At 53.4% G+C, this 24,482-nt stretch overlaps 1 protein-coding gene across 5 annotated transcripts; it reads right to left on the bottom strand.

The window, feature by feature from the left end:
* Nucleotides 1-1,084: 1,084 nt before the first annotated feature.
* Nucleotides 1,085-22,261, bottom strand: FBXL19 (F-box and leucine rich repeat protein 19). 5 transcript variants are annotated; one of them, XM_070413595.1, is made up of 11 exons: nt 22,164-22,261; nt 19,522-19,722; nt 17,750-17,893; nt 17,546-17,632; nt 17,242-17,460; nt 16,590-16,751; nt 14,789-15,300; nt 7,015-7,178; nt 6,764-6,925; nt 1,702-1,920; nt 1,086-1,593 (listed from the first exon to the last, which is right to left on the bottom strand). In XM_070413595.1, exons 1-11 carry the CDS (start codon nt 22,203-22,205, stop codon nt 1,415-1,417), a joined length of 2,091 nt encoding a protein of 696 aa, XP_070269696.1. In that variant the 5' UTR covers nt 22,206-22,261; the 3' UTR covers nt 1,086-1,414. The 5 variants fall into 5 exon arrangements, with proteins under 5 accessions (XP_070269700.1, XP_070269696.1, XP_070269698.1 ...); XM_070413596.1 differs by having other exon boundaries at nt 1,087-1,593; nt 16,719-16,751; XM_070413598.1 differs by lacking the exon at nt 22,164-22,261 and adding an exon at nt 20,890-21,217 and having other exon boundaries at nt 1,087-1,593.
* Nucleotides 22,262-24,482: the final 2,221 nt, after the last annotated feature.

The following is a 24,482-nucleotide window of genomic DNA, read 5'->3' as shown; positions in this document are numbered from 1 at the left end:
GGCTGCCTCTTTCCCCTCCCCCAAAGCGGCCCCAACCTCAAGCCTGCGCGACCCCCAGGACCCCCTCCCGTCGACCTCTGATCCGCCCAGTCCCTCCCCCCACCCGCGCACCTCCCTGTTACCTGAGGTATGTGGATAAATTCCCCCCTCCCCTACATGGTACAACCCAGCTACCCCGAGGCCTGGGCTGAGGGGCGGGCCCCGGCTCCCCTAACCCCGCCCCCACACTGGAGGAAGGGGCAGGGGTGGGCCAAGACTGTTACTAAGTTCCCACGGCAACCAAGAGGGGCCATTACCAGCCTTAGCCCTGGCTTTGGGACGTGTCCATTGGCTGCTATTTCCATGGCAACCAGGAGTGGCAGTTCCCTGGGCAAATGGGATACAAGTTTCCATGACGATGAGTGGGAAGAGCCAAACTGAAGGAGTCTCATCTTCCCCATCGCTGGGATGGCACCCCACTCCACCTCAGGTCAGGAGGGGTGGAACTGCTCAATACAGTAAAGCAAGAAAGAGCCTGGTGGTGGCACAGCGCCCACCGGTCCAGTCTCAGTCCAAGCGGTCCGGCCCTCACACTCCAGCTCCCCCGAGTCCGAGATTCCCCAGGTTCAAGTAACACTTCAGTACAGATGAATGTTCAAGTATTGAACGGGGAGGCAGGTAGGGGGCTGGGGTACCCCTCACCACTCCCCTGGGCCACGCTGAACAGCAGATAGGCCAGCTGGCCCCCACTCCTCGCAATAGCTGCCATTGTCAGTGACTTTCAAGGAGTCAAGGTTGGGGGAAGGAACTGAAACTGGGGAGTAAGAGGAGGAGTAACCCCCCGAGGGGGGTGCTACTGCCCCCACACCTGCTCTCGCCCCTCACCCCTTCCTTAGCCCTGGCTTTCCCTGGTTCCCCGAGTATCCCCACCTCTGACACCTGGACTCCCAATTGCTCCTCTGGTTTCCCTTTTTGCCCCTCCACCCCCCAACTCCAAGTATCTGGTCTGTTCCCTGCACCCTTGGTGGTCTGCTTTCTGCCCCCCTCCCCCAGCCCATCCTCCACCTCCCCCAGCCCCTGGCTCCCAGTATCCTGTATGCAGATGTGTTTCCCCCATTCTCCCTCCCTCAAACTTGCACCTTACCCCCCGCCCACCATCCCTTTGGCTCAGCAACCCCAGTACCTCTGACCCACTCCCCCCAGGGGATGGACAATGAAGCAGGTGGAAGGGGGAGGGGATGGGAAAGAGACCCCCAGAAATATCAGTGCAGGGGGCAGAGTGGGGAGGCTGGCTCAAGTCCCTGGGCAGGAATCCCAAGTCGGAAAACTCAGGAATCCCAAGTCATGAGGTGGGTAACCTGGCCTCCTGGCAGGAGTGAAATGAAGGCCGGAGGTCCAGGCTCCTGAAGAGTTGGGGGCAGGGGGAGGCACCCAACTAGCTGTCCTTGAGAAGCAACTTCTCCTCTGGGCAGCGGAAGGGGCCAGGGGGCCCGGCAGCTGCCAGCCGGGCACAAGCTTCAGGTGAGAGCTGGCGGCAGGAGCGCAGGTCTAGGCGGCGTAGGCGAGGGCAGCGGCGGAACAGCGGAAGGCAATGGTCAGTGAGGCGGTGGCAACCTGGGGACAGGGTAATGGTAGCCAACACCAGGAGAGTGAGTAGGGCATGGGCACTGGTCATGGGAATCAACAGGCTAGCAGGATAGACAGACAGGGGACCATGCTTACCAGCAAGATTGAGGTGTACCAGGGTCTCTCGAAGTGGGGAGGTGGGGGCCGTGAGGAGATGAACACTGGGGTCCCCGACATGGGCGCAGTGGCTGAGGTCCAGGGCGCTCAGCTGGGGTGCGTGGCGCAGCAGGAGTCGCAGGGAGGCATCTGTCAGCTCTAGGCCTGCCAAGCGCAGCTCTGCTACCCCCTGCAGCCGCCCACGGCTCTCCGTTTGCCCTGGGCAGGCAGATCAAAGGTCAGCACTTCCATTCCTGCACCTAGGCCCCTAGACCATATTCCTCACCACCCCTAAATCTGCTGCCACTGTGTGAGCCCCGACTGGTGCTCTCTGCGTAGCTTGCTCTTGTCCTCATCTCATCTGTTCATTGCTCACACTGCCTCCTCAGTGAGGCCTGCCATGATTACTCCACTTGAAACTGTAATATTCCACAAGATTATTTTTCCCTGCTTTCCCACCATCTGGCATATATTTTTCCCCCTCTCCTTCCACTCGTGTCGGTTCCATGAAGGCAAGAATCTTTGTTTGTCTTGTTCTTGCTTTAACCCCAACAATTGGGACATAGGTGCTCAATACATAGTCATTCATCTAACAAATGACATCCCTACCAGGACTGCCATTGTAGGCTGCTCTCCCACTTTCCTCTCCTTCCATGATCAGTAAAGTCACCAACTGGATCCCTTTCTCTCCATTCCCCCTGTCACCACTCTGAGTCAACTCCTGCCCCAGCTTCCTCACTCACTCTAGTCTCGCCTCTGCTTTACGGAATCCAAAGAGAGCCATTCTCAAATACAGGTGGGCCCACACCCCTTCTGTGCTAAAAACTCTGAGAGCACCTCAAAGATGTTCAATCTCCTTGGTGGAACACTGCAGCTCCTACAAGGTCTTACCACTTTCTCAGCTCTTCACTCCTCTCCCTCACCCCCAAACACTTGGACCCAGTTCCACAGGTGACCATGCCCTGAGGCTCTCCTGTGGCCCCGTGCTCAGTCCGCTGCTGGCCAGTGTCACTGGCTTTCAGGTCTAACTCAGCCTTTTCCTTTATCTCCGGGGTACATGAGCTTACACTGCTCCACTCTGCACCCCAAGCGCATGGTCTGCTTCCCTTTTATTGAATTTACCATATTCCTGGCATTACAGTTTCTCTGTTTTTTAAAAAACTAAACGCCTATGGTGCACCAGCAGCCACTAATTGAGCACTCACTGTGCGCCAGACACAGGCTAAATGGCTGCCTGCCCCTAGGCCAGTGGCTCTCAAACGATGTCCCTTGGAAGGCTAGTTAAAAGGGATTGCTGGCCCTGCCCCCAGAGTTTAGGTGCTCTAAGTTGGGGCCTCAAGAGTTTATTTTTCTAGCAAGTGATGTTGAAGCTGCTGGTTTGGAGATCATGCTTTAAGAAGCACAGCCTTGGGAGATAAGCTCTCTGATAATCATTCCTGTTTACTGAAGAGAAAATGGAGGCTCAAACCATTAAGCAATCTGTCCAAAGTCACATGACTATGAAGTAACAAAGCTAGGACAGCAGGCCTGGTGGCTCCAAGTCCAAACATCTACCACCATGCTGTATACCTCCTGGGCACCAGCCTAGCCCTTAGATAAACGAGATCAGATGCCACAAACTCATGAACCTAGCCTACACAAGTGTTTTATGGAATCTGCATATGCTAAAAATTTTCTAAGTGACTAAGCCTACCAAAAGGACATTTAAAAAATACATATTTTTTTCTTGTTGATTTGAGAGGAAGTGAGAGGGAGAGATAGAAACATCAATGAGAGAGAATCACTGATCGGCTGCATGCCCGCCCCCCCCACCCCCCAACACCACCACTGGGGATTGAGCCTGCAACCCGGGCATGTGCCAACTGGGAATCAAACCATGACCTCCTGGTTTACAGGTCAATGCTCAACCACTAAGCCACAAGGGCCGGGCCTACAGGACATTTTTATTTATTTTTAAATGTTTTTTTATTGATTTCACAGAGGGAGAGGGAGAGAAACATCAATGGTGAGAGAGAGTCACTGATTGACTGCCTCCTGCACACCCCCTACTGGAGATCAGGCCTGCAACCCGGGCACCTGCCCTTACCAGAATTGAACCCAGGACCCTTCAGTCCACAGGCCGATGCTCTATCCACTGAGCCAAACCAGCTAGGGCAAAGGACATTTTTATAAAGAAACTAGAGGCCCAGTGCACGAATTTATGCACAGGTGGGGTCCAGCTGGCGCCCCCATCGGGGCCCAATTGGCAGGGACGGGGGATATGGGGGGTGGGGAAGGGGACATGGCAGGTTGGCCGGCCAGCCCCGCCCTTGGTGGGGGTAAGGGGGCAATCAGGCGCGGGGCTGGCTGGGGCCGAGGGAGGTTGGCTGGTTGGCTGGCTGGCCACCCCGTCCCTGATGGGGTGGGTGCAGGGCTGGGGGTGGGCAGGGCCGGTGGGGGGTGGGGGGCCTTCCCCCCTCCTCCCCATTGGGCTGGCTGGCTGGCTGCAGTGCCAGTATTTCTGGTCGCTTGGCTTTTATATATACAGATTTAGATATTGAGCTTTTCCTTGAAAATTGTAAGATCTGACATCACTGGGCTACCCTTTCACCTGACAATTGGCTGGGAATGGGTTGCTAGAGGCTACTTCCTAATGTCCTGCACCAATCTCATCACTTGCTGCCTCTGTGAGTACCTGACTTGGCAAGCTCTGAATTCTAGCCGCTCCTTTTTTTCATTCGAGGAGCTGAGAGCTTAGAGAGGGAATACATTACAGATGCCATCAACCTTGGGCCGCAGCTTAAGCCATTAGAGGAAAGCAGAGGAAAGAGGCCCCCTGGCTTGGACAGGGAAAAGGAGGCATCAGTGAGGGTTTCACTGAGGTGGCAGCATTTAAGCTGGGCCTTCAAGGACTAACCCTGTGGAGAGGTGGGAGAAGAGTATGCCAGGCAGAAAATAGCAGGGGCAAAAGCAAGAAGTAGAACTTTAAGTTTTGCTCCAGGAATGCTGTACAAACCAGGCGGCCAAGATCAGAAAAGTAGGTGTAGAGTTCCAACATGCACAATAGGCCTCGAGGGCCCAGAAGGCTCATCTTTGCAAACTCCTGATAAAGGTGCTTAAACTGAAATGAATTCAGGCAGAAGGAGATGGGGTCAGTCTGCCAGCCAACCGGCACTTCCTCGCCTCATGGAATGCACTGCTCCCAATGCCCACCCTTCCATGAGCCCACATCTTCCTGGCTCGGTCCAGTTCCAGTAAGAGTAGGCGATGGGTGAGTGCTCTGGTCTGGCTTTGCCTGTGTGACCTGCAGCACTCAACCCCTCTGGACCTCTGGTACCTCATCCAGAAAATGCAAAGAATCCTAGTTGCTTCTCTACCTCTTTTCCAGGGCTGCTGTGAAGGGGTGCGGTGGAGGAGGGTAGGAAGAAGGGAGCCATGAAAGAGCTGTGAAAGCTAGTCCTTGCCCTCACAGAGCTTAAGAACCTAGTGAGAGGAAAGATTTTAATCAAATCATTTCTATACTGGGAGGGAACTCTCTCAAAGTTGAAGAGGGACCTGAGTTCAATGGGGAAGAGAATCATGGAGGGCTTCTAGGAAGAAGTGGCATTTACCTTGCAGCCTGAAAGGGGATTAGGTGTTAATTAGATGAAGGAAGATAAGAGCATTCTAGGCAAAGAAGAGTAGGCAAAGGCCCTGGGGCTGGAGGGAACTTGGCAAGGAGGTTGAGGTGGCTAAAATGTAGGAACCTCATGGGTGAGCAGGAACCAGACTATGGCAGGCCTTAGTGAATACAGTAAAACACTGATCTTTATCCAAAGAACACCAGGAAGCAACAAAAAAAGAGTTTACAGCAAGGAGTGAAATGGATACATTTGTCTTTCTGGATGGTTCCCCTGACTTCGGAGTGAAGAACAGACTGGTGCAGACCAGAGAGGATGCTACTGTAAGCATCCTATTTCTTGGCTAGACAAGGAGGCCCCAGGCTTCAGGACCCCACACCTCGTATGACCCCCAAGGTGACCAGACCTCTGCTCACCTGACCAGCCTCAGCTCCCAGCATCCCCCTCAGTCAATATAGGCCTCCTGCCCCACAAAACTACTTATTCTGCCTCAAACTCCCTGGAAAAACCCTGTCCCTTTCAGGACTCAGTTTAGCTCCTTTAAGGAGGGCTTCTTGCATTGCTCCTTCACCCCCACCACAGCCCTTAGCCTACCACATCATGCTATATAACCTTCTACTTCTGAGCCCCTCTCTCTCTGCATGACTGGGGTTCCACCAGGGTGGGGAATGAGGCTGATTCAGGCTGAGGTCTCCAGGGTGCTATATAGGCCCAGGCCCAGGCCCAGGCCCAGGCCCAAAATGTGTTCAACAATAAAAGCTGACTTTATTATTGGGCAGGGTACCTGGGCCTGACCCCAGTGAAGAGGTGGCTGGTCTGACTGGGGAGATGATACTACCACTCCACGCAAACTTCCAAGTCAATCGGCTCCCTCTTTCTGCTCTTTTCCCTTAGGAAAATCCGTATCTTTTGACTGTAGGGCAAGGGAGTCTAGGGACTGAATCTATTGCTCAGCCATATTTTTACTGGATCCACACGTGAACTTTTAAAAAATCTGAATTAATTTCCATCATTTAAAAACCAGGATATGCGACAGAAAATATATATTCCTGGTTCCTCTTGACAAACAGAATTGACTGGCCACAGAGGTGCACACTCTCCCACAGCAACAGCCACTGCTCCCTTTGGAGAAGGCTGTCAGTGGAGCCCATCACACCCAGGGCTTCACTTAGATGCCCTGGCTTTTCCCAGAGTCCAGTGCCATCCTCCTGTCCTCTATTGTGCTTCATCCCATAATTATCTCCCCCTGGAGGCCAGGGACTACATCCTCTTCATCCTGTTCCCTCCACTCCTATCACAGGGCCCAGCGCACAGTAGGTGAGTGAATGAACAATGGCCAAGCAGGGCCTTCCTTTTCAAACTCAAGTATTCTATCCTTTCTTCAAACCCTTTAACACCTCGCATGGGCCTCAGAACCCCACCTCGCCCAACCCGTTCTACAAATGAGCCAACGGAGGCTGCACCTGGTTTGGTGTCTGGCGGAGGCAGCAGCAGCTCTCGGAGCTGGGAGTCTTTAACATCCTCAATCCAGCGCAGGTCCAGGAGCCGCAGGGCTGGCAGTGGGGCTGAGCCCAGGGCAGAGACAGAGAGCCAGGAGCAGCCAGACAGCACCAGTTCCTGCAGGCCTGGGGGAAGTTAGGAAGCTGGTGCTGGGAGGGCTCTGTGCCAGGCTTATCCCACAGTCATTCTATCCAACCTCACCACCTTGCCATACCTTGCAGTCGGTTCAGAAGCCACATGAGTTGCTTCTTGGAGACACCTGTCCAGCTGAGGTCCAGGGCTCGGGGCTGGCGACGAACCACACCACTAAGCATGGGGGGAGTGAGTGACTTCCGCCGGCTCAGGTCCATTCGAGGCCACAGACGCTTGTCATAGCACCTGGCAGCCACAAGAGGGTAGACAGCCCTCAGCTCTCAGGGAGCCCACAGCCCTCCCCACACTCAATGGCACACCCGTTTTCTCCTGATCCACAGGGAAGATGGGAGGAGGGGGCTGCAGGAAGCTCCAGGACCCAGGCCAAGAGGATTGAATTTGGGGCTCAAACCCATTACTGAACTAGATGCAAGTTTCATTAAAAACTATGTTAGTTAAGAAGTTTTCAAACAGTCTTCCTCCTGGTAAACTCCATTCTCCTTGCGCCTCAGGGGCCTAGTTTAGAAAATGAAGATAATGGCCCTTACTGGCCTGCCCCTCAGGGCTGCTGCAAGAGCAAATGAGGTCTTTCTGGTTTTCTTACCTTACAGCTTTAAGACACAAACATCCTACATACTGTAGTTGCTGTAACACCAAAGGGAGCTTCGGCACTCCCAGCCCCCACCTGGGACTGCTCACCAAGTTATGTTGTTGGCTTCTCCTCTACCAATTTCTGCTCTTGATCCACTTCTGGCCCACCCTGATGGCCAGCTGCCTAAGGCTTGACTTACAGCCCTATTTGCTCTCTTTAGTTGACTATTGTGTCCCATGAACTACAATGTAGGCTCCACAAGGGCACACCTGGCCTTTTCCCTTTGGTTTCCCCAGTACCCAGCACGGTGCCACGGGCACAGAGGTTATCTGTTGCGCATTTGTTGTAAAGAATGGGGCCAAGCTTCCATGAGCACTGCTCACACACACTGCAGTTACAGCTTTTCATGTATTCACCCGGTCAATGTTTATGGAAGACCTGGCAGGTCCAAGGTATTGAAGCTACAAAGATGAATGAGGTCTGAACAAAGGGAAAGCAGGTTTCCTGATCCCAGCATTTCTGACAGCCTTGACATGCCCTTTGGGAAAGGGCTTCCCAAACTTATTTCATCAGGGAACCCTTCCCCACCAAAGGTTATCTATTAATACTTTGCGGTGCACTAAGAGTTCCTTGAGACTCCCTTTGAAAAGTCTTTTTTTCTTAAACATATTTTTATTGATTTCAGAGAGGAAGGGAGAGAGAGATAGAAACATCAATGAAGAGAATTATTAATCAGTTGCCTCCTGCACGCCCAATGGGGATCGAGCCCACAATCCAGGCATGTGCCCTTGACCAGGATCGAACCTGGGACCCTTTAGTTTGCAGGCCAATGCTCTATCCACTGAGCCAAACCGGCTAGGGCTGAAAACTCTTCTTAATGCAGTTCTGGAGGGCATGTCAGGAATTTCCCACTGGGTTAGATGAACTGTGTCAGAAGCAGCAGGGGTGGAGAGGGCCCAGGAAGATGTATCTCTCCCTGTCTCCCAATTCTGAAGGGCTTTTTCTCCAACCCCAGTCATTTGCTATTCACTTATCTGCAGAACATGAATTTATCTTTAAATTGATCCCCTCTATGCACTTAAAACCAACACTGTTTCACATAAATGTGTTAACCATAGAAATAAATATAATGAACACAGACCAGGGTTATTAAATTCTAGCCAGGTGTCGATGTAGCTTTGGGCCACCACCTAAAGACTTTGTGTTAAACAGGGAGATGAGTATAAGAAAGGTAATAAAGATGCAACAGCACACAATGGAGAAACCTCCTTTTCAAAATTAATAAAAGAATTAAGCCTTTTTGTGCTACTTAAAACTGCCAGGCATACCTCGGAGCCCCTGGGTGACATTTTAGGGAAGGCTGGAGGCCCAGACCTTAAGGCTTCAATCCCAACTCCACCTCCCTGCCCTATCGCCTCCTACCACTCCTCCCTCTTCTGGCATTCTAGCCTCTCCCGCTCCTGGTTCCATCCACTCAACCACTAACATTTGCAAATCTCTCCAATTCTAAAAAGGAAAAGAACAAAACAAAAACCCCACCCTCAACACAACTTCTGTCCTTAGGTCCTGCCCTTTCTCTCTACTCAGCAAAATCTTACTCCATCCAAAACCTCTCTCTGCCCACTCTGACCCAATAGAGTCACAGCTCAACTGCGACCATCGCCTTGAAGTTCCTCCTGGATTTTCCATGGCTAGAAAGGAACCCCTTCCCCCTGGAGGTACACATAGGCTCCCAGTTGTTCTGTATCGTACTCCACAAGAGCCAGGCCAAACCACAGCCTACAGACACACAAGGCTGTCTGGTGCCAACACATTTTGGCACATACGTTGTGCTGGAAATGCCAACCAACCCAGATCCTTAAAGGCTCAGCGCCAGTGCCTCCTCTTCCAGGAAGTCTCCCCTAACATTTCTTGTCCTGGAGCTAATGGATCCCTTTGCTCTTGCATGACCAGGAAACTGGATTTGAACCTCAGAGCAGCAGCCAACAGTCACTGAGGGCCCTACTGATACTTAGTGTCCAGCCTCCACTGGGCACAAAGCAGTCAGGAAGTGGGGGAGACACAGCCAGTCCACAGAAACTGAAACAACAAAGAACATGATAAGAGTCAATGAGAAGGCTGAGACAGGGAGCCGCCCAGGGAGACAATGCCTGATGAGATTTGAAGGACAGCAGTCACTACTCCAGTGAGGAGTGGGTAGGAAGCCAGTGTACATTCCAGACGGGGAAGAACTAGTACCCAGGTCCAGGATACAGAGAGAACACAGAGAGCTCCAAGAAGTCAGGCAGCATGAACAAAGGACAATTCATCATCTCCTAATAATAAGAATGATGATGATGATGACGACTATAGCACTAATAACTACTATTTATCAAGGGTTTACTATGTGCCAGGTACTGTTGTATGTATTAAACATTTAACCTCACAATAGCCCTAGCAGGTAAATACTATTATCATCTCCTTTTTAGAGTAAAGAGAAATGAGGCTCAGAGAGGTTAAGAAACTTGTTTAAGGTATCACAGCTACTATATGGTAGCAGAGCCAGGGTCTGGATCGGGAGCCTGAACTCTGGTGAGTGGGGAAGAGGCAGAGGTTGAGGCTACAGAGGAGGGCTAGGGTAGGGGTGACATGTCAAGAGGGACTAGAATGGCCCTGGCCAGTGTTGCTCCGTTGGTTGGAGTGTTGTCCCATGCACCAAAGGGTCGAGGGTTTGGGCCCCGGTTAGGGTGCATGTGGGAGGCAGCCAATCAATGCATTCTTTCTCTTTCTTTCTCTCTCTCTCTCTCTTTCTCTCTCTCTCTCTCTCTCTCTCTCTCTCTCTCTCTCTCTCTCTCTCCTCTTCCTCTATCTTTAAAAACAATTTAAAAATATTTTTGGGTGAGGATATCAATAAGTAAGTAAATAAACAGAATAAAAAACCTATTTTTTTTAAAAGAAGGACTAAAAAATAAAAAATAAAATAAATAAAAATAAAAGAAGGACTAGAATGCCAGGCTGAATTGCTGTGGCCACAGAGCTCAGAGGTGAAGGGCATGGGTACTAAATCCCAGCTCTGCCACCTCTGTGCTCTGTGTGACCTTAAACAAGTCACTTGCCCTCTCTGGGCCATTCTCCAAACTATAAAAGGAATTAAATGCAACACTTAATTCAAAGGTTTGCTGCAAAGACAAAGAGAGAGAATACAGGGGAAGTGTTTACTGCAGCCACTGGGGCACTGTTCGTGTCCAATCGGACTGTGGGAGCTAGTTGTGAAGGCAACAGGGAGCCATGGATGGGTGCTTTCTAAGCTGGGGAATAACACTAAGGCAAAAAGCAGGAAGAACTCCTCAGGGACTGAAGCATGCCATCATCTGGGGGGTCAGGGCTTGATGTCAAGTTCTCTAAACCATTCACTTTACCCTTAACTCCAGCTACCCCCTAAGTTAGTGATGGCGAACCTATGACACGCGTGTCAGAGGTGACATGCGAACTCATTTTTTTGGTTGATTTTTCTTTGTTAAATGGCATTTAAATATATAAAATAAATATCAAAAATATAAGTCTTTGTTTTACTATGGTTGCAAATATCAAAAAATTTCTATATGTGACACAGCACCAGCGTTGTTAGGGTTTTTCAAAATGCTGACACGCCGAGCTCAAAAGGTTCGCCATCACTGCCCTAAGTCATCCCCTACTAAGCCCACCTCAAAAATCCTAAAATGTAGTCCTAAACCTCCCTCTTGCAGAGGCCTTTTGGGGACACAGAGATGGAGCAGCCCAAACGGCCACCTGTAAGGAGCTCAACAGCCTCCTGGTCTCCAGTCAAAGCCAGTTCTTCCCTCTCAGCTCTCGGTTCCCAGGTGCTTCCATTGTCCTCCAATCTGTCATCTCTAAGCCTCTACTTCCAACCCCAGCTGGCCTTGACCCTGTGTTCCAGTCCCTTCTTTGCCACTCTCTCTGCCCATGTCCCCCAAAGTCCCACCCCTCTTCCCTGCAACTCAACAACTTCGACACTTCTGCCTGCCTTCTCTCCCCTCCTTTTTAAAAAATTGATTTGAGAGATCAATTTATTGTTCCACTTATTTATGCATTCATTGGCTGCTTCCTTTATGTGCCCTGGTCAGGGATCAAACCCCAAACCTTGGCATATCAGGACAACTCTAACCAACTGAGCTACCTTGCCAGGGCTTCCCCTCCGTCTTGACAGGTCACTTCGCCTCCCAGTTTCAAGAAAAGATAGAAGTCACCAGAGAGGAAAGCCTGCAACTTCCTGCTCCCCACCTACAAATTTCTCTCACTACCTCTTTCTACACTCCATCCTGATTTTCTCACTGTCTTTCATTCATTCAACAAATATTTTCTTAGTACCGACTGAATGCCAGGTACAGCAGCAAGCCATCAAGTCCTGGCCTAGAAGCTGAAGTCCTTGACCCTATGTGACCTGGCTTCGGTCTCCCCACCCCCCTGTAGCACAGCCAAGGATACCAAGGCCTCCTTGTAGCAAAACGCAACCGCCACTCTGGTCCTTGATCTCCGTTTGCCAACATGCAACACTGTTCCCACTCACTCCTTCCTCCATCTCCCTCCCTTAGAGCACAGCTCCGCCCTTGATTTCCTCCAAGTCTCTGGCTGCTCTTTCTCTAACTCACAAATACTGACATTCTGTCTTCTGCTTTCTTCCTGGAAGCTGGTATCTATAGATTAAAACTCCCAAACTTGGATCTTTCTCTTGGTAAATCACTTCACCTTCTATTTCCAAGAGAAGACAGAAGCCACCAGACAGGACAACCTGCAACTGCCTGCTCTCCTGCTGTTTGTTCACTGCTGTGTCTCTAGTTTCTAAATTCGGGCCTTTCTCTTGAGCCTCAGACTTATACATCCAGCTGTTTCCCTGCTAGCTCCGACTGGCCCACAAACCTTCCAGACCACACATGTCAAATCCGTGTGCTTCCCTTTCCCCTACAACTTGCCTCTCTTCCTTTGGTATTCCCCAACGTGAGGACCGGCACTGCTGCCCACCCAGGCTTGTGGCCCAGAAACTCACTTGAGTCACCCTGCGGCCCCATAGCCACTTAGTCACCAAATCCAAGCTCTTCTGTTTTTGTTTTTTTTTAAATATATCTTTATTGATTTCAGAGAGGAAGGGAGAGGGGAGAGAGATAGAAATATCAATGATGAGAGAGAATCACTGATTGGCTGCCTCCTGCCCGTCCCCTACTGGGGATCGAACCTGCAATCCCCTTGGCTGGAATCGAACCTGGGACCCTTCAGTTTGCAGGCCCACGCTCTATCCACTGAGCTTTACCAGCCAGGGCTCTTCTGCTTCTTAAAAAAGTTCTCAACCTGAGTCACTTCTCTCCATTCCCTGCCCCTGCTTCTGCTCACAGGCCTTAGAGAGCCTTCTGAGTGTTCCCATTGTGCCCCATGGGTCCCAGCTCTGCCCTACCCCCCGCCTCTTATGGAAAACCACCATTTGATTGAGTATTTAGTACCCTCCAGGAACGATGCTAAGTACTTTGCAAGAACCATCTCATTTAATCCCTACAAAGTATTAATTTGAACTCCAGATAGTGGATGAGAACACCGAGGCCTTGATAGGTAGAACTGTCCACCCACGGCCATACATCCAGGAAGTGCCGGAGTCACAGCTGATGAAACACATAAGGACCAAACTCCAGGGCCCAAGCTGGAAACCACTGTGCAGTCCAGCCTCTCTCTACCTCTGGTCACACGTATCTCCTTGAGGCTGAAATAAAGTCCCCTTCAGTTCTGAATCCCATGTACCACGCACAAAGCTGGCCCTGATGAAGAGGCCTCAGCAAACACTTCCTCAACTATCACATGAGGCCGGTGGTCATCTCCAGCAACTGCTCTCACTATTTGCTTCTATGTTGCGGGCTGACGTGGAGCTATGTTCTGAGGATGTGAAAGTCTGTGCTTTCAGTAATTACTTGTAACTGAGTGAATAGTAATGATTATGGTTAAGGCATCAAGTAGCTTCTTTTTCCCAGGCACTGCCCTCAGCTACAAAAGCACTATGAGGTACACAGACAATGCAGTATAGAACCTTACTAATCAACGTCAACACAATAAGTTAAATTAAAAACACCACACCAACAACTCTGAAGTAAATGTTCTGGTCCTCCTGGTTTAACAGATGAAGAAAAGGAGGCCACAAGCAGTTAAGAAATTGGCCCAACGGCAGACAGCTCCGGAGAGGAAGAGTCAGACTGAACCACAGGCACTGACCTCCAGACACCAGTAGGCATGAACTAGCACCCAGACCCACAGGAAAAGCATCAGAGTTTGAGTTCAGCCACTAACTTGGACTGTGACTTCAGGAGTCCCTCCTTCCCTCACAGGGCTGCTATCACGAGGAAAATCAGCTAACATTTGCAAAGTGGCCAACAGGATGTCTAATCCACAGTAAGTGCTTGAGAAAGAGCCTGAATTTTCTCATGTAATAAAATATTTCTTGGGCATCTATACTGCCCTTTGTCTCGTGCTGGGAACATGAAGATAAAACAGACACAGTATCTACACCACCCCAGAAACTGATTAGAACATGAAAATGAACAAATGAATGAAGGCTCATCCCCTCCATGAGCTGTGAGGGGAACAGAGTGTTCCGAGAGTTTGACTGAGGAGGAAGACCAGTGGTTTGGAAGCTGAGGGAGATTTCTGAGTAAACAAGGTTCAGGAAGCAGTGGGGAGATGGGGGAGGACAGGCAGAGGGAGCTGGTGGTGGCTCTGGGGCATGAAGGCGTTACTCGGGGTCAGGGGGCCCAAGTATGGCTGCCTGTGACAGGGCAGGGGCTGGCGCAGCCAAGAGTTTTCTCATGTGTAAATGAAGCAGGTACGGTTGTCCTCAGAAGAGGAAGTGTGAAAAGCAAATGAGATGATGCATACACAACAGTCAGCACTATGCTTGGTACATACTAAACACTCAAAAATGATATTGTTAAGAGGAAAGATTTGGGAACCCAGCAGAGAGGGGCTGGGTTCAAATTCCTGGTTCTATTGCTTCCTGTCCACATGATCCTGACCTCAGCTTCATCTGTAAGGGGGAGTAATAGTACCTACCTCACAGAATCCTTATGAGGATTAAATGGGCTCAAAAACAGAAAGCAGCCCAGGCACAGTAAATGCAGAAGTATCGTGCTGTCGTGTGCACACACTACAGAAGTAGCAGTGACCAGGAGGAAGGATAAGGAACAGGTGACAAGTCACCCAGAAAGTGAGGAGGGTGTCAGCAATAGAACCTAGGCCTGTGCAGGCCACTCACCAGCGGCTCCAAGTCCGGCAGACTCGCATGCAAATGCACAGCTCTCGGGGCCCAAGGTGCTGGAAGACACGAAGCCAGGCAGCACGGGGCAGAGGGTGGTCGGATCCAGCAGCCAAAGGCAGTGTGTCGGGCTCAGGACTTCGAGGTGGGGGCCGTACCACATGACGCTCCAGCTGTGGGGGCCGGGGTGGTGGGGCAGGGCCCAAAGGCCAACTGAGGAGGGGCCCCCCACTGCCAGGGCGTACAGCCCGTCGCCCCCCGCGGTTCTCCTTCTCGCCTGAGCTGCCCCTGGCTGGCCGTCGCCCATTTCGGGCCTCGCCAGGGGCCTCATCCTCACTCAGGGATGTGCCTGATGAGTCGGAGTCTGAGTCTGAGTCCGAGGAGGACGAGGAGGTGTCAGGCACCCGCTCTAGCAGCTGGCACATCCGCTTGAAACGCTCTAACTTCTCCCTCTGTGGTGATGGGGATGGCACCGCTGGGCCCTCGGCAGAGGCCAAAGGTGGCTTTGGTTTCTGCAGAAAGATAGGAGACGGCTCTAGGGTCCGACATACACTCTCCCACCCCCCTGCCCTTGAGGAGTCACCAGGGGATGAACAGTCCAAGGGAGAGTCCTGACCCAGCCCTGGCTCTGAGCGATGTGAGGCATTAGCCAAGCCATGCCTGAACTTCACATCCTTATGTCACGTGAAGGCACTGATTCAAAGAATCAAATACCTTATGGGTTCCGGTAGCTCATGAATTTCCACAAGCAGCATGCTATGAAAACATAGTCCAGATTTGAGTATTGGCTTGGCCATCAACTCTGTGTGACCTTGGGAAGCCCCTGTCTCACCATCTACAAGATGGGACGTTGGACTAGACCAGGGGTCCTCAAACTTTTTAAACAGGGGGCCAGTTCACTGTCCCTCAGACCGTTGGAGGGCCGGACTATAGTTTAAAAAAAACTATGAACAAATTCCTATGCACACTGCACATATCTTATTTTGAAGCAAAAAAACAAAACGGGAACAAATACAATATTTGTATTTGCATGTGGCCCGCGGGCCGTAGTTTGAGGACCCCTGGACTAGACAATTCCAAGTGTCCAGTCAGGGATGTGAGAATAACAAAGATCACCTGGCCCCAAGCAGAGCATTCCACTCGCTGACTCGGCACATCCTCACAGAGCTTGAATGGAGTGGCAACCTGGGTCACTCTTTTTAGACATGAGGCAGATAGGCTCAGAGAGATTAAGCGCCAAAGTGACAAATGGCAGAGGCAGGATTTGAATGCAATCAGGCAGGTTTAGTGTGTCCATGCAAAGTGACATCTGATTCCGAGCTTTGCTGTATGACCTTAGACCAGTCTTTTAACCTCTCTGGACCTCATTTTCCTAGAATCTAGGTAAGTTTTATAATTTACAAAGTCCATTTACTCTCAGTAGATTTAAATAGTGCGATAGGCAGATAAGGAAGGTAGATTTCCCAAATGAGAAAACTGAGGCTCAGAGCAGCTGACAAATTGCCAAGACCACACAAGGAGTCAGCAGGCAGAGATTTGGACTCAGGTCTTTCCCCTGTAAGGTTTAGAAAGATGGTGCAAAACAGTCAGATAATACCCTGAGGGTTCTTGGAAAGTCAGGGGCTCCTGAGGCCCTGGCCCCAACCCACTCTCCCCCTCCACGCTTCCACGGTCCAGGTGCCCATCGTGGCCAAGTGGGGCAGGGGTAGGACAAGGTGAGCAGGAAAGCACAGATCTGTCTCCAGGGTGGAGGGTGGGGCAAGGAAAGATGGGAGAGGGAGGGAGGAGGTCCCCGGCACACCTCCCAGTGTTCGGGAGGGAGCCCAGGGTGGCAGGACGAGAAAGCTTGGCTTGGATTCAGAACCCTGGGGGGCAGAAGGCCTGGGCCGCCTGGGTCCGATCCTCGGAGGAGGCAGGCGTCTCCACCCACCTTCTTCAGGTGCCTCTCACGGCCTCCTTTCACCTACCAGGGAAAGAGGGAGACATAGGGAAAGGAAGAGACCCTTAGCCCCTCATTGTCCACAAACCTAAGCTCCATGGCCTCCTCTTGGACTACAATTCCCAGAAGCCCCCACCTCAAGGAGAACTCTGAGCATGCTCACCTTCTAACCAATGTCTTGGCTCAGTGAGTATGCTCTCATCTCTTCTTTCTTCCCCCTCGGGCCCTTTCTAGCCCCTCCTTCTTCCTCTGTAGCAGCTTTGAGTATGCTCTTTCCCTAATCCCTAAAGTACCCAGGGCTCCCAAAGCTTCACTGCCCAGTGCCCGCTGCCCTCTCACCTGTACCTCTTCTCTACACTGAGTGTGCCCCATCCTCCCCCCAGCACCTCCTGAATTATATCTCCCAACAATCCCTGAGGGAACCCACGGAGGGCCCACCCTCCCCAAAAAGGAACAGGACTACCACTCCCAGATTCCCTTGGGCTGAATGTAGTGAGCATGCTCCCTGGCTCACCTTTTTCTTTGGGGTTGGGGGCTCATTCCCTGACTCCCTCTCCTTTCTTTTGGGGGGCCCAGGCACGTCCTCTGGGGGGGGCCCAGCAGGCAGGGGGCCCTTGCGCCTGGGTGGAGGTGGTGGAAGTGGCGGCTCCTCCGTCAGCTTCCATCCACTCCCCAGGCTGGCACCCTCCTCTCCGTTGTCAGTCCTTCGGCGGCCTGGTCCGTCACCTGAATCCTGAGGAGATGAATGCTGGGGGTGAGATTCTGCACAGCTCCCCAGCCCACTGGGAGCCCAGCACCCAGCCCAGTCCTGCCCCTACCTTGCTGGTCCGGCCTTCCTGGGTACAGCGAGGGCACTCCCAGCAGTTAGGAATTTCCGCATTGATGACACCCTCAGCCTTCCCCATCTGTGGGCAGAGGCAGGGAATGGATAGGGTATCAGTGAAGTCAGAGGCAGTGTTCCCAACCGCCTTGCTCCCTGACAATTTGCCCATCCCCGACTCCAGGTTCCCCGGGGCCATCACCTTCAGGCAGCCAGGGTGGACGATCTCGTTGCAGATTGTACACTCCATGAGGCTCAAACCAAATTTTTCTTCCTCTCCCTCCACTGTGTCCTCCTTCCCAGCCTCCCCACACAAGAGGCACACGGCTGTGTGTGGGAGCACGGGCTGTTGGGGAGAGGGGGCATCAGGGACCCGAAAGCAAGCAACAGGGGAAAGGCCCTTCTTTCTGGGAACCTTGCCGGCTGCTGGAGGAGGTTTAGAACCTAAGGCCAAGCTGGATCAGATCTTGAATTATTTCTTCTTTTTTGGCAGTATGACCTTGAGCAACTGATTTAATCTCATTCCTGTTTCTCCATTTGTAAAATGGGGCTAGGAATTTTTCCTGTGCAGAACTCTTTAAGAATGAGATAATGCAAGATGGCCATTTGTTACATAGTTTGTTCTCACTGTTGTGAATGTTCAGCTAGATCCAGGGCCTGTATGACCCTGGAATTGTTGCTGGCTTTGTGAGGAAGGGAGACCGTACGCAAATATGACACTAATACTCAGAGAGGGCTGGAGGGGAGGCGACAGCAGCCTGGGAGGATTCTGAGTGTGTTCAGAGGGCAGCCTAAGCGTTGCTCTGGAGCTCACAATGAACCAGGTTTGGGCAAGACTCCTAGGAACACTAAAGGCTGGTCTTAAGGAAAAGGGAGCAGCCTTCAGATAACATGACTTTGGGGGAGGACAGTGGTAATACTGAGTCATTATCAGGGAGAAAGGTTGTGAAATAGGCTCAGGGAAGAAGCAGGTAGGGGGAAGAAGGAACAGGAAAGTGGGCAAGGGCTGGGGGACAAAGAGAAGAGAGGGGCTGTGGGTGAAGAGACCAAGCAGTAAAGAGTCGCTGGAGGGGAAAAAGGAAGTGATGGTGTGGGGAGGGGGCACAGGATGCTACTGGAGGCTCATGGCTGCCGGGGAAGGGCCGCTCTCCGGAGCCCTGGGAAGCGCAAAGGACGCGGACAGCTGAGAAGAAACCTATGTTCCTCAGAAACCTACTGTGCGCTGGGCCTTGTAGCAGGCACTTGCATATCTGTGCTATTGTTTATAACTCAGCAAAAGAAACATTTTGCAGAGACAGTACCTTCGAGATTCAGTGATTTGCTCAAGGTCACACAAAGGGTAAGCTCAGCCTCAAATCCACTCTGGCAGGTGAGGAAGAGGCCAAAGAAGGCTAAGTAAGACCTATTCACAGGGGCTCAAAAGAGGTATTCACAGATACCTCTAAGGCAGTGGTTCTCCACCTTCCTAATGCTGCAACCCTTTAATACAGTTCCTCATGTTGTGATGACCCCCAACTTCATTGTTACAAACTGAATATAATCAAAGCATAGTGATTAGTCACAAAAACAGTATGTAATTATATATGTTTTTCGATGGTCTTAGGCGACGCCTGTGAAAGGGGCGTTCGACCCCCAAAGGGGTCGCAACCCACGGGTTGAGAACCGCAGCTCTAAGGAGTGGGATGCGAGGGGCCAGGTTTTCTATGGGTCTGTGCCTCTGAAAGTTGGGGAAAGTATGACGGAAGAGACTGGGTTAGATTCCTCTGTGCCCTAACATCGCCCTCAGCTTGGAGCTGAGGGGGGGAAATGGGCCCGATGGACGTCTGAACAAACCAGTGAATGAATGAGTGAACAAACCAACCCTACAGGAAACCCTAGGAAGGAGCTACCAGCCACCCCAGAAAGGCACTTAGGCCGGCTGGGGAAGGCGCCCAGAGCCCCAAAGGGAGTGGGGGTTGGGGGGGCAGAACTCACGGCAGTGCACTGCCGGAGCAGGCACGACTGCTTCATACGCCCAGGCCCCCCGAACTTCTTCATGTCTCGGCAGAAGTGGCAGTCCCCGCACTCAGTTCGCACACAGGCCCGGCAGCGGCGGCAGCGGGTTCGGCGTCGGCGCGCTCCGGCCCCCGGCCCCCGGCTGCTCGACGACATTGGGGGCGTCAGCAACGCCGAGGGCTGTGGGTGAATGGCGACAGGGTCAGGTGGGCCCACTGGAGCCCTGAAACTCCCGACAGCTCCCTCCATTTCTAGGCAGCAGAACTCACCCTCCTACCCAGGGAGCCAAGGAACATGGAGGTCACCCCTCCTGCAGGGCGTAGGGACCCCTCTGCAGCCTAGCTCTCCCGGGCAGCCACCTGGCTCCTCTGGAGCCCAGCACTGGCTCCTCAATACTTCCTCAGGCCTCCCTGACGCGCCCAAGGAGGATGAAGGGAAGCGGCCCCTCCACTGACATCCCCACATCCAAGCTCCGTGGGAAGCAGGGCTCCTTGTCTGTGGAGTCCCATTAGGAGGCCCCAGCTTCTCCCGCTCCCCACAGGCACTGTACCCGTGCCCTCTCAACCTAAATCCTCCCGATTTTCCGCCAAGACACCCAGGCTCCTAGGTGGGAGCGCCAGGCCTTTCTTTCTCCCTCCTCTCTCATACACAGTGCCACCCGATTTCTCTGCCCCGAACCAGACCCAGTGGGATCCTTGCCCCCCGATCCCTAAAGGTCCCCTCTGCTGCCCAACTTCCAGGCTGAGACCCTCCTTCCCCCAAGACCTCCCTTCCTCAGCTCCCCAGAGTCCTCTGCTCGGAGACGCCTCCTTTTGTATTTCTCAGGTCAACCTGGGCAACTCCTAGATCCCCCTGGGACCCTAGGACCCAGCCTGACACCTTTACACACACAGGATGGGCTCCTCCATGTGTCCCCAACCCGCTTCCCAGGCTGCTTCCCCCCTGATTGTCTAGAGTCCCTTGGGCTGTCCTTCCCATGGAAACCGAATCCTCCCAGATAGGTCCCCGCAGGCCTGGAGGGTCTCTTCACGGCCCCGTCTTACCCCAGCTCCCCTTTCCAGGGACTTGCAGACCCATCTATGGGGGTGGGGAAGGGGCCCTCCAGCGCTCAGGGGAGGGGCCTAGAGGGCGGCAACTGCAGGCGGGGATGGGGGTCTGCGAGGGGAAGCAGGATCGAGGAAGGAAGGCCAGCTCCCCAGGGCTGAGAGGGAACAGGATGAAGGACGGGAGATGAGGAGTTGGGAGCAGAGAGGGTGAGGCTGGGGGCGGGGGAGGCAGAGGCCGGGCTGAGGATGAATGGGAGTGGGAGCTGCCCAGGTTTGGGGGTGAGGAGCCGCACGAACCCACCTCACACGTGTCCCGGGAGCCATCTCTCCCTTCTCGGCAGCTCCCGGCGGGTCGGCGGCCATCGGCGGCGGGGGGGCCGGGCGGCGCGGGGCGCGGAACGCTCAGAACGCCGGGGTCCACGGCCCCCCGAGGGCGCTCGGCCCCTCCCTCCGGCGGAGGCCGGGACGGCGGCGAGTGGAGATGGGGGGCGCCGGGGGCGAGGCCCTCCCACGGGCTGCGGCGCGGCCCTTCCAGGGGGAGGTCCTGCTCTGGGGGGCTCAGTCCCTCGGCCCCCCCAGGCCAACGGGGGCTCCTCGGGCGCAGGGTGCTCAGCTTCTGCCCGGGCCCCACTCAGTCCGGGGTCCGAGTCTCAGCTCCCCTCCCCCTTCTCTCCCCAGCGCCCCCGACCCTTTAACTGGCCCCTTCCCGGCCCCCACTGCCCAGGGGTCTAGGGCCCGGCCTGGGCCCCCCCACCGTTTCCGGGGTTCAAGCCCCGCCCACCACCGGTTCCCGGGGAGGGGGGGGTCCCTGTAACCTGCCCCCCTCCCCTGGGTCCTCCCCTAGACTGCGGCCCCTGCGCTACCACTATCGGGCGAGCCGAGGGGGGTGAAGGAAGCGGCTCCGGCCCCGCCCCCCCAGCCTGCGTACGCCCCCGCCCTTTCCCCCTCCCCCAGCGCGCGACCCTCCAGAGAGAGGGATTTAAATAAAATTTGAATAAATCCCCTTCCTCAAGCAGAAGGTTGGAAGGAAAGGATGGAAGGAGGTAGGGAAAGGGGGAGGGGACAATCGGGGTTCCTCAGCCCCCTTGGTCCCCCGGCCCCGCGCAGCTTCGGCCCGGGGCCCTGGCCGCCTCTCTCATCCCTCCAGAGCTCCTTCCTCCTTCCTCCTCTCTTCCCCCTCCCGTCCCTCCTTCTTCCCTCCTCCTCCTCCTCCTTACTCCCTCCTTCTCCCAGAGGAACCCCGCCCCCTGCCTCCTCCTTCCCTCACCGCTCCACTTGCCAGGACGAGCACGCGCAGGGGACGACGGGAGTCGTAGTCCTGCGGACCTGGTGCTACCGTAGGAACAATGGGGCGCTGGGGCTAAAGGGACTACAAATAAGATGGCGGAGGGCGTGCCAAACTGAGCGCGGAGGATGCCGGGAGTTATAGTCCGGTTGCCCGGAGGCTCCCCGTTGCAGAGCATACAGATAGAGGGGGAACGATGACTACAAACAAGATGGCCTTCTTCCCCGACCCGACCTCCTTCCCAGGCACTCACACGCCCTCCTGTCCACAACCCTCCGCGTGTGTGGTACCTGACGGGAGTCGCAGTCCGTCTGCTGCCTTCCCGCTGCCATTTCTACTTCTCAGGAACAATGGAAAGGTGAAAAGGAACGAGGACTACAAACAAGATGGCTGCAGAGGGGCGTACAACCTGACTAGTAGCCGATCTCATGAGGTGCGATGGGAACAGTAGTTTTTCTAGCTTGCTAGTGTTCCTTAAGAATGACGACACTGGGGGGTTAAGGAGACTACCATAAAGATGGCAGGTTACCTAGCCTTTTCCCGTCGCCTCACTGTACCACCTTGAGCACCTCGCCCGCCTGTAATATCGGAATTCCCCCTCCCGGTGGCGCAGAGCCTGGTGGGAGTTGCAGTCTTCCCGTCTCTTCTATTATCTCCGGTCGAGACAATGGAAATAAAAAGGGGCGGGGACTGTCTGCAGAAATGGCGGCCGAAGGGAAGGGGAGACGACGACCTGGGATTTGTAGTCCACGCCCTAAGGCTACTCCCTGCGAAAACCGGGGAAAGGACTACAGGGAAGATGGCGGCTCACCGCGCTCCCTTTGTGGCAAGGCCTGCTGGGGGATGTAGTCCTTTGGCTTCTACGGAGAAAGGACGGGGGCTGCAGGAGAGTGCATTAGCGCACGCAAGCCGAACTGCGAGCGAACGCGAACCTGGGGTTGTCCTCTCCCTGCTACCCCCTTATCGGTGCTCTGCCAGGAAATGGAGTCCCAAGCCTCCCCTCGTTAGTGGAGGGGGCGGGTTTATGTCACTAGTGGGATCAGTGCCGGCGAGGGAGGAAGAAGGATGGGCAATCCAAGAACATGTCATGTCCGCCTCCCTGTGTGGCAAGCACTTAGTATTTCTGGGGCGGCTCTTAAAGGAAAGCACATTAGTATTGTCGCGACAAGGGGGGGTGGGGGGTGGGGTTCAGGCCGAAAGCACCGTCATGCTGCTTGTACACCTCATATCCGATGCTTGTTTCCCAATCCACAGGGAATCGGTATCTTTCAAGTCGTGAGGGTTCCAGGGAGAAGGCCCTGAGGTCATGCAAAACCCCCGCCCCGCCTTCGGAAGTCACCAACTCTCAGTTTTCACATCTGAAAAATGGGGATAATGCTACCCACCTCCAAGCAGAGCTAGGAGTGTAAAGACAATGGTTACGAGAGTTCCCAGCTCAGGGCCTGCCATGGGGCACGTAGTGGTGGTCCCTGTTTCAAGCTCCGTCTTAGCCCAGTTGTTCTGGGCTCCCAGGAGTCCATCATGCTGGAAGTGCGCTCCTGGCGGGCAGGCTATCTATCCCCAGTTGAACCTCCTTCTCTCCCCGCACCCCGCTCGGTCTGGTCCTCCAGCGTCCACTACCGAGCACTGCTCCTAGGGGGCGCCCATTCTCCACTTCAATCTGAGGTTGTAGGCGCTGCCTACTGCCCAGCCTCCTCTCCTCTCCTGCCAGCTTTGGAGGGATCCTCCTAACCTCAGCTGCCAAAGCAAACGGAACTGCTTTCCACCTCTCTGCCTTCTTGCCTGCCTTTTCTACCTGGGAAAGGGTCCTTCGAAAGACTCGATGGGTCTGGCGCTGGCCAGTAAGGTGTGAAACCCTAAGTTTGCAGGGGCTGAACTGAGAGGCTCCTCCTAGCTCACGTTTATCAGTCAGGAAATCATGCTGTCAGAAGGATTGTCTCTGTGTCCTCATTGTTTTAGCTTCGGCTTGCACGATTACTTCAGGAAAGCTTGGGAACGGTTCCCTCTGCCTGTTAGGCCCTTCCCCTCCTCCTGTTCCACTTCTCCACCCAAATAATTACCCTCAGGTCTCTGTTTAAATGCCACTGTCCCAACGAAGCTTCCTGTAATTCCCATTTGAGATTCTCTTATTGACTCTTCTGCTGGATTATAAGTTTCATGAGAAATCCACCTCACGTTAAGTGCTTCCAGCATCTCATTTGATCCTCGTAAGAATGCTGTGAGGTAGAATTCCATTTTGTAGATGAGAAAACTGAGGCTGAGAATGGATGAGTTGAAGTCAGGATTCAAACCCAAGACTCCAGAGTCCGTCTTCGTAACTACTGGAACATCCGCAAACTGATCAAATCCAACCCATGTGCATGTTTGGTTTGGCACAACAACAACAAATTCTCATGAAAAATGGATTTTTACTTTAATTTGAAATCCTGAAGTCTAGCAACTGGGTGGGTAGAGGGAAATGGCAGAGTTAGATTATAAAGATATAAGAAATGCCCTGGCTGGTTTGGCTCAGAGGGTAGAGCGTTGGCCTGCAGACTGGAGGATCCTGGGCTGGATTCCAGTCAAGGCACATGCTCGGGTTGCTGGCTTGATCTCCAGTGGGGGGCGTG

This window comes from Myotis yumanensis, unplaced genomic scaffold (genome assembly GCF_028538775.1).
Source record: "Myotis yumanensis isolate MYYU_CA2020_CCGP unplaced genomic scaffold, mMyoYum1.0.hap1 SCAF_4, whole genome shotgun sequence".
Classification (NCBI taxonomy): domain Eukaryota; kingdom Metazoa; phylum Chordata; class Mammalia; order Chiroptera; family Vespertilionidae; genus Myotis; species Myotis yumanensis.
This window is presented reverse-complemented; position numbering and strand designations above follow the sequence as displayed.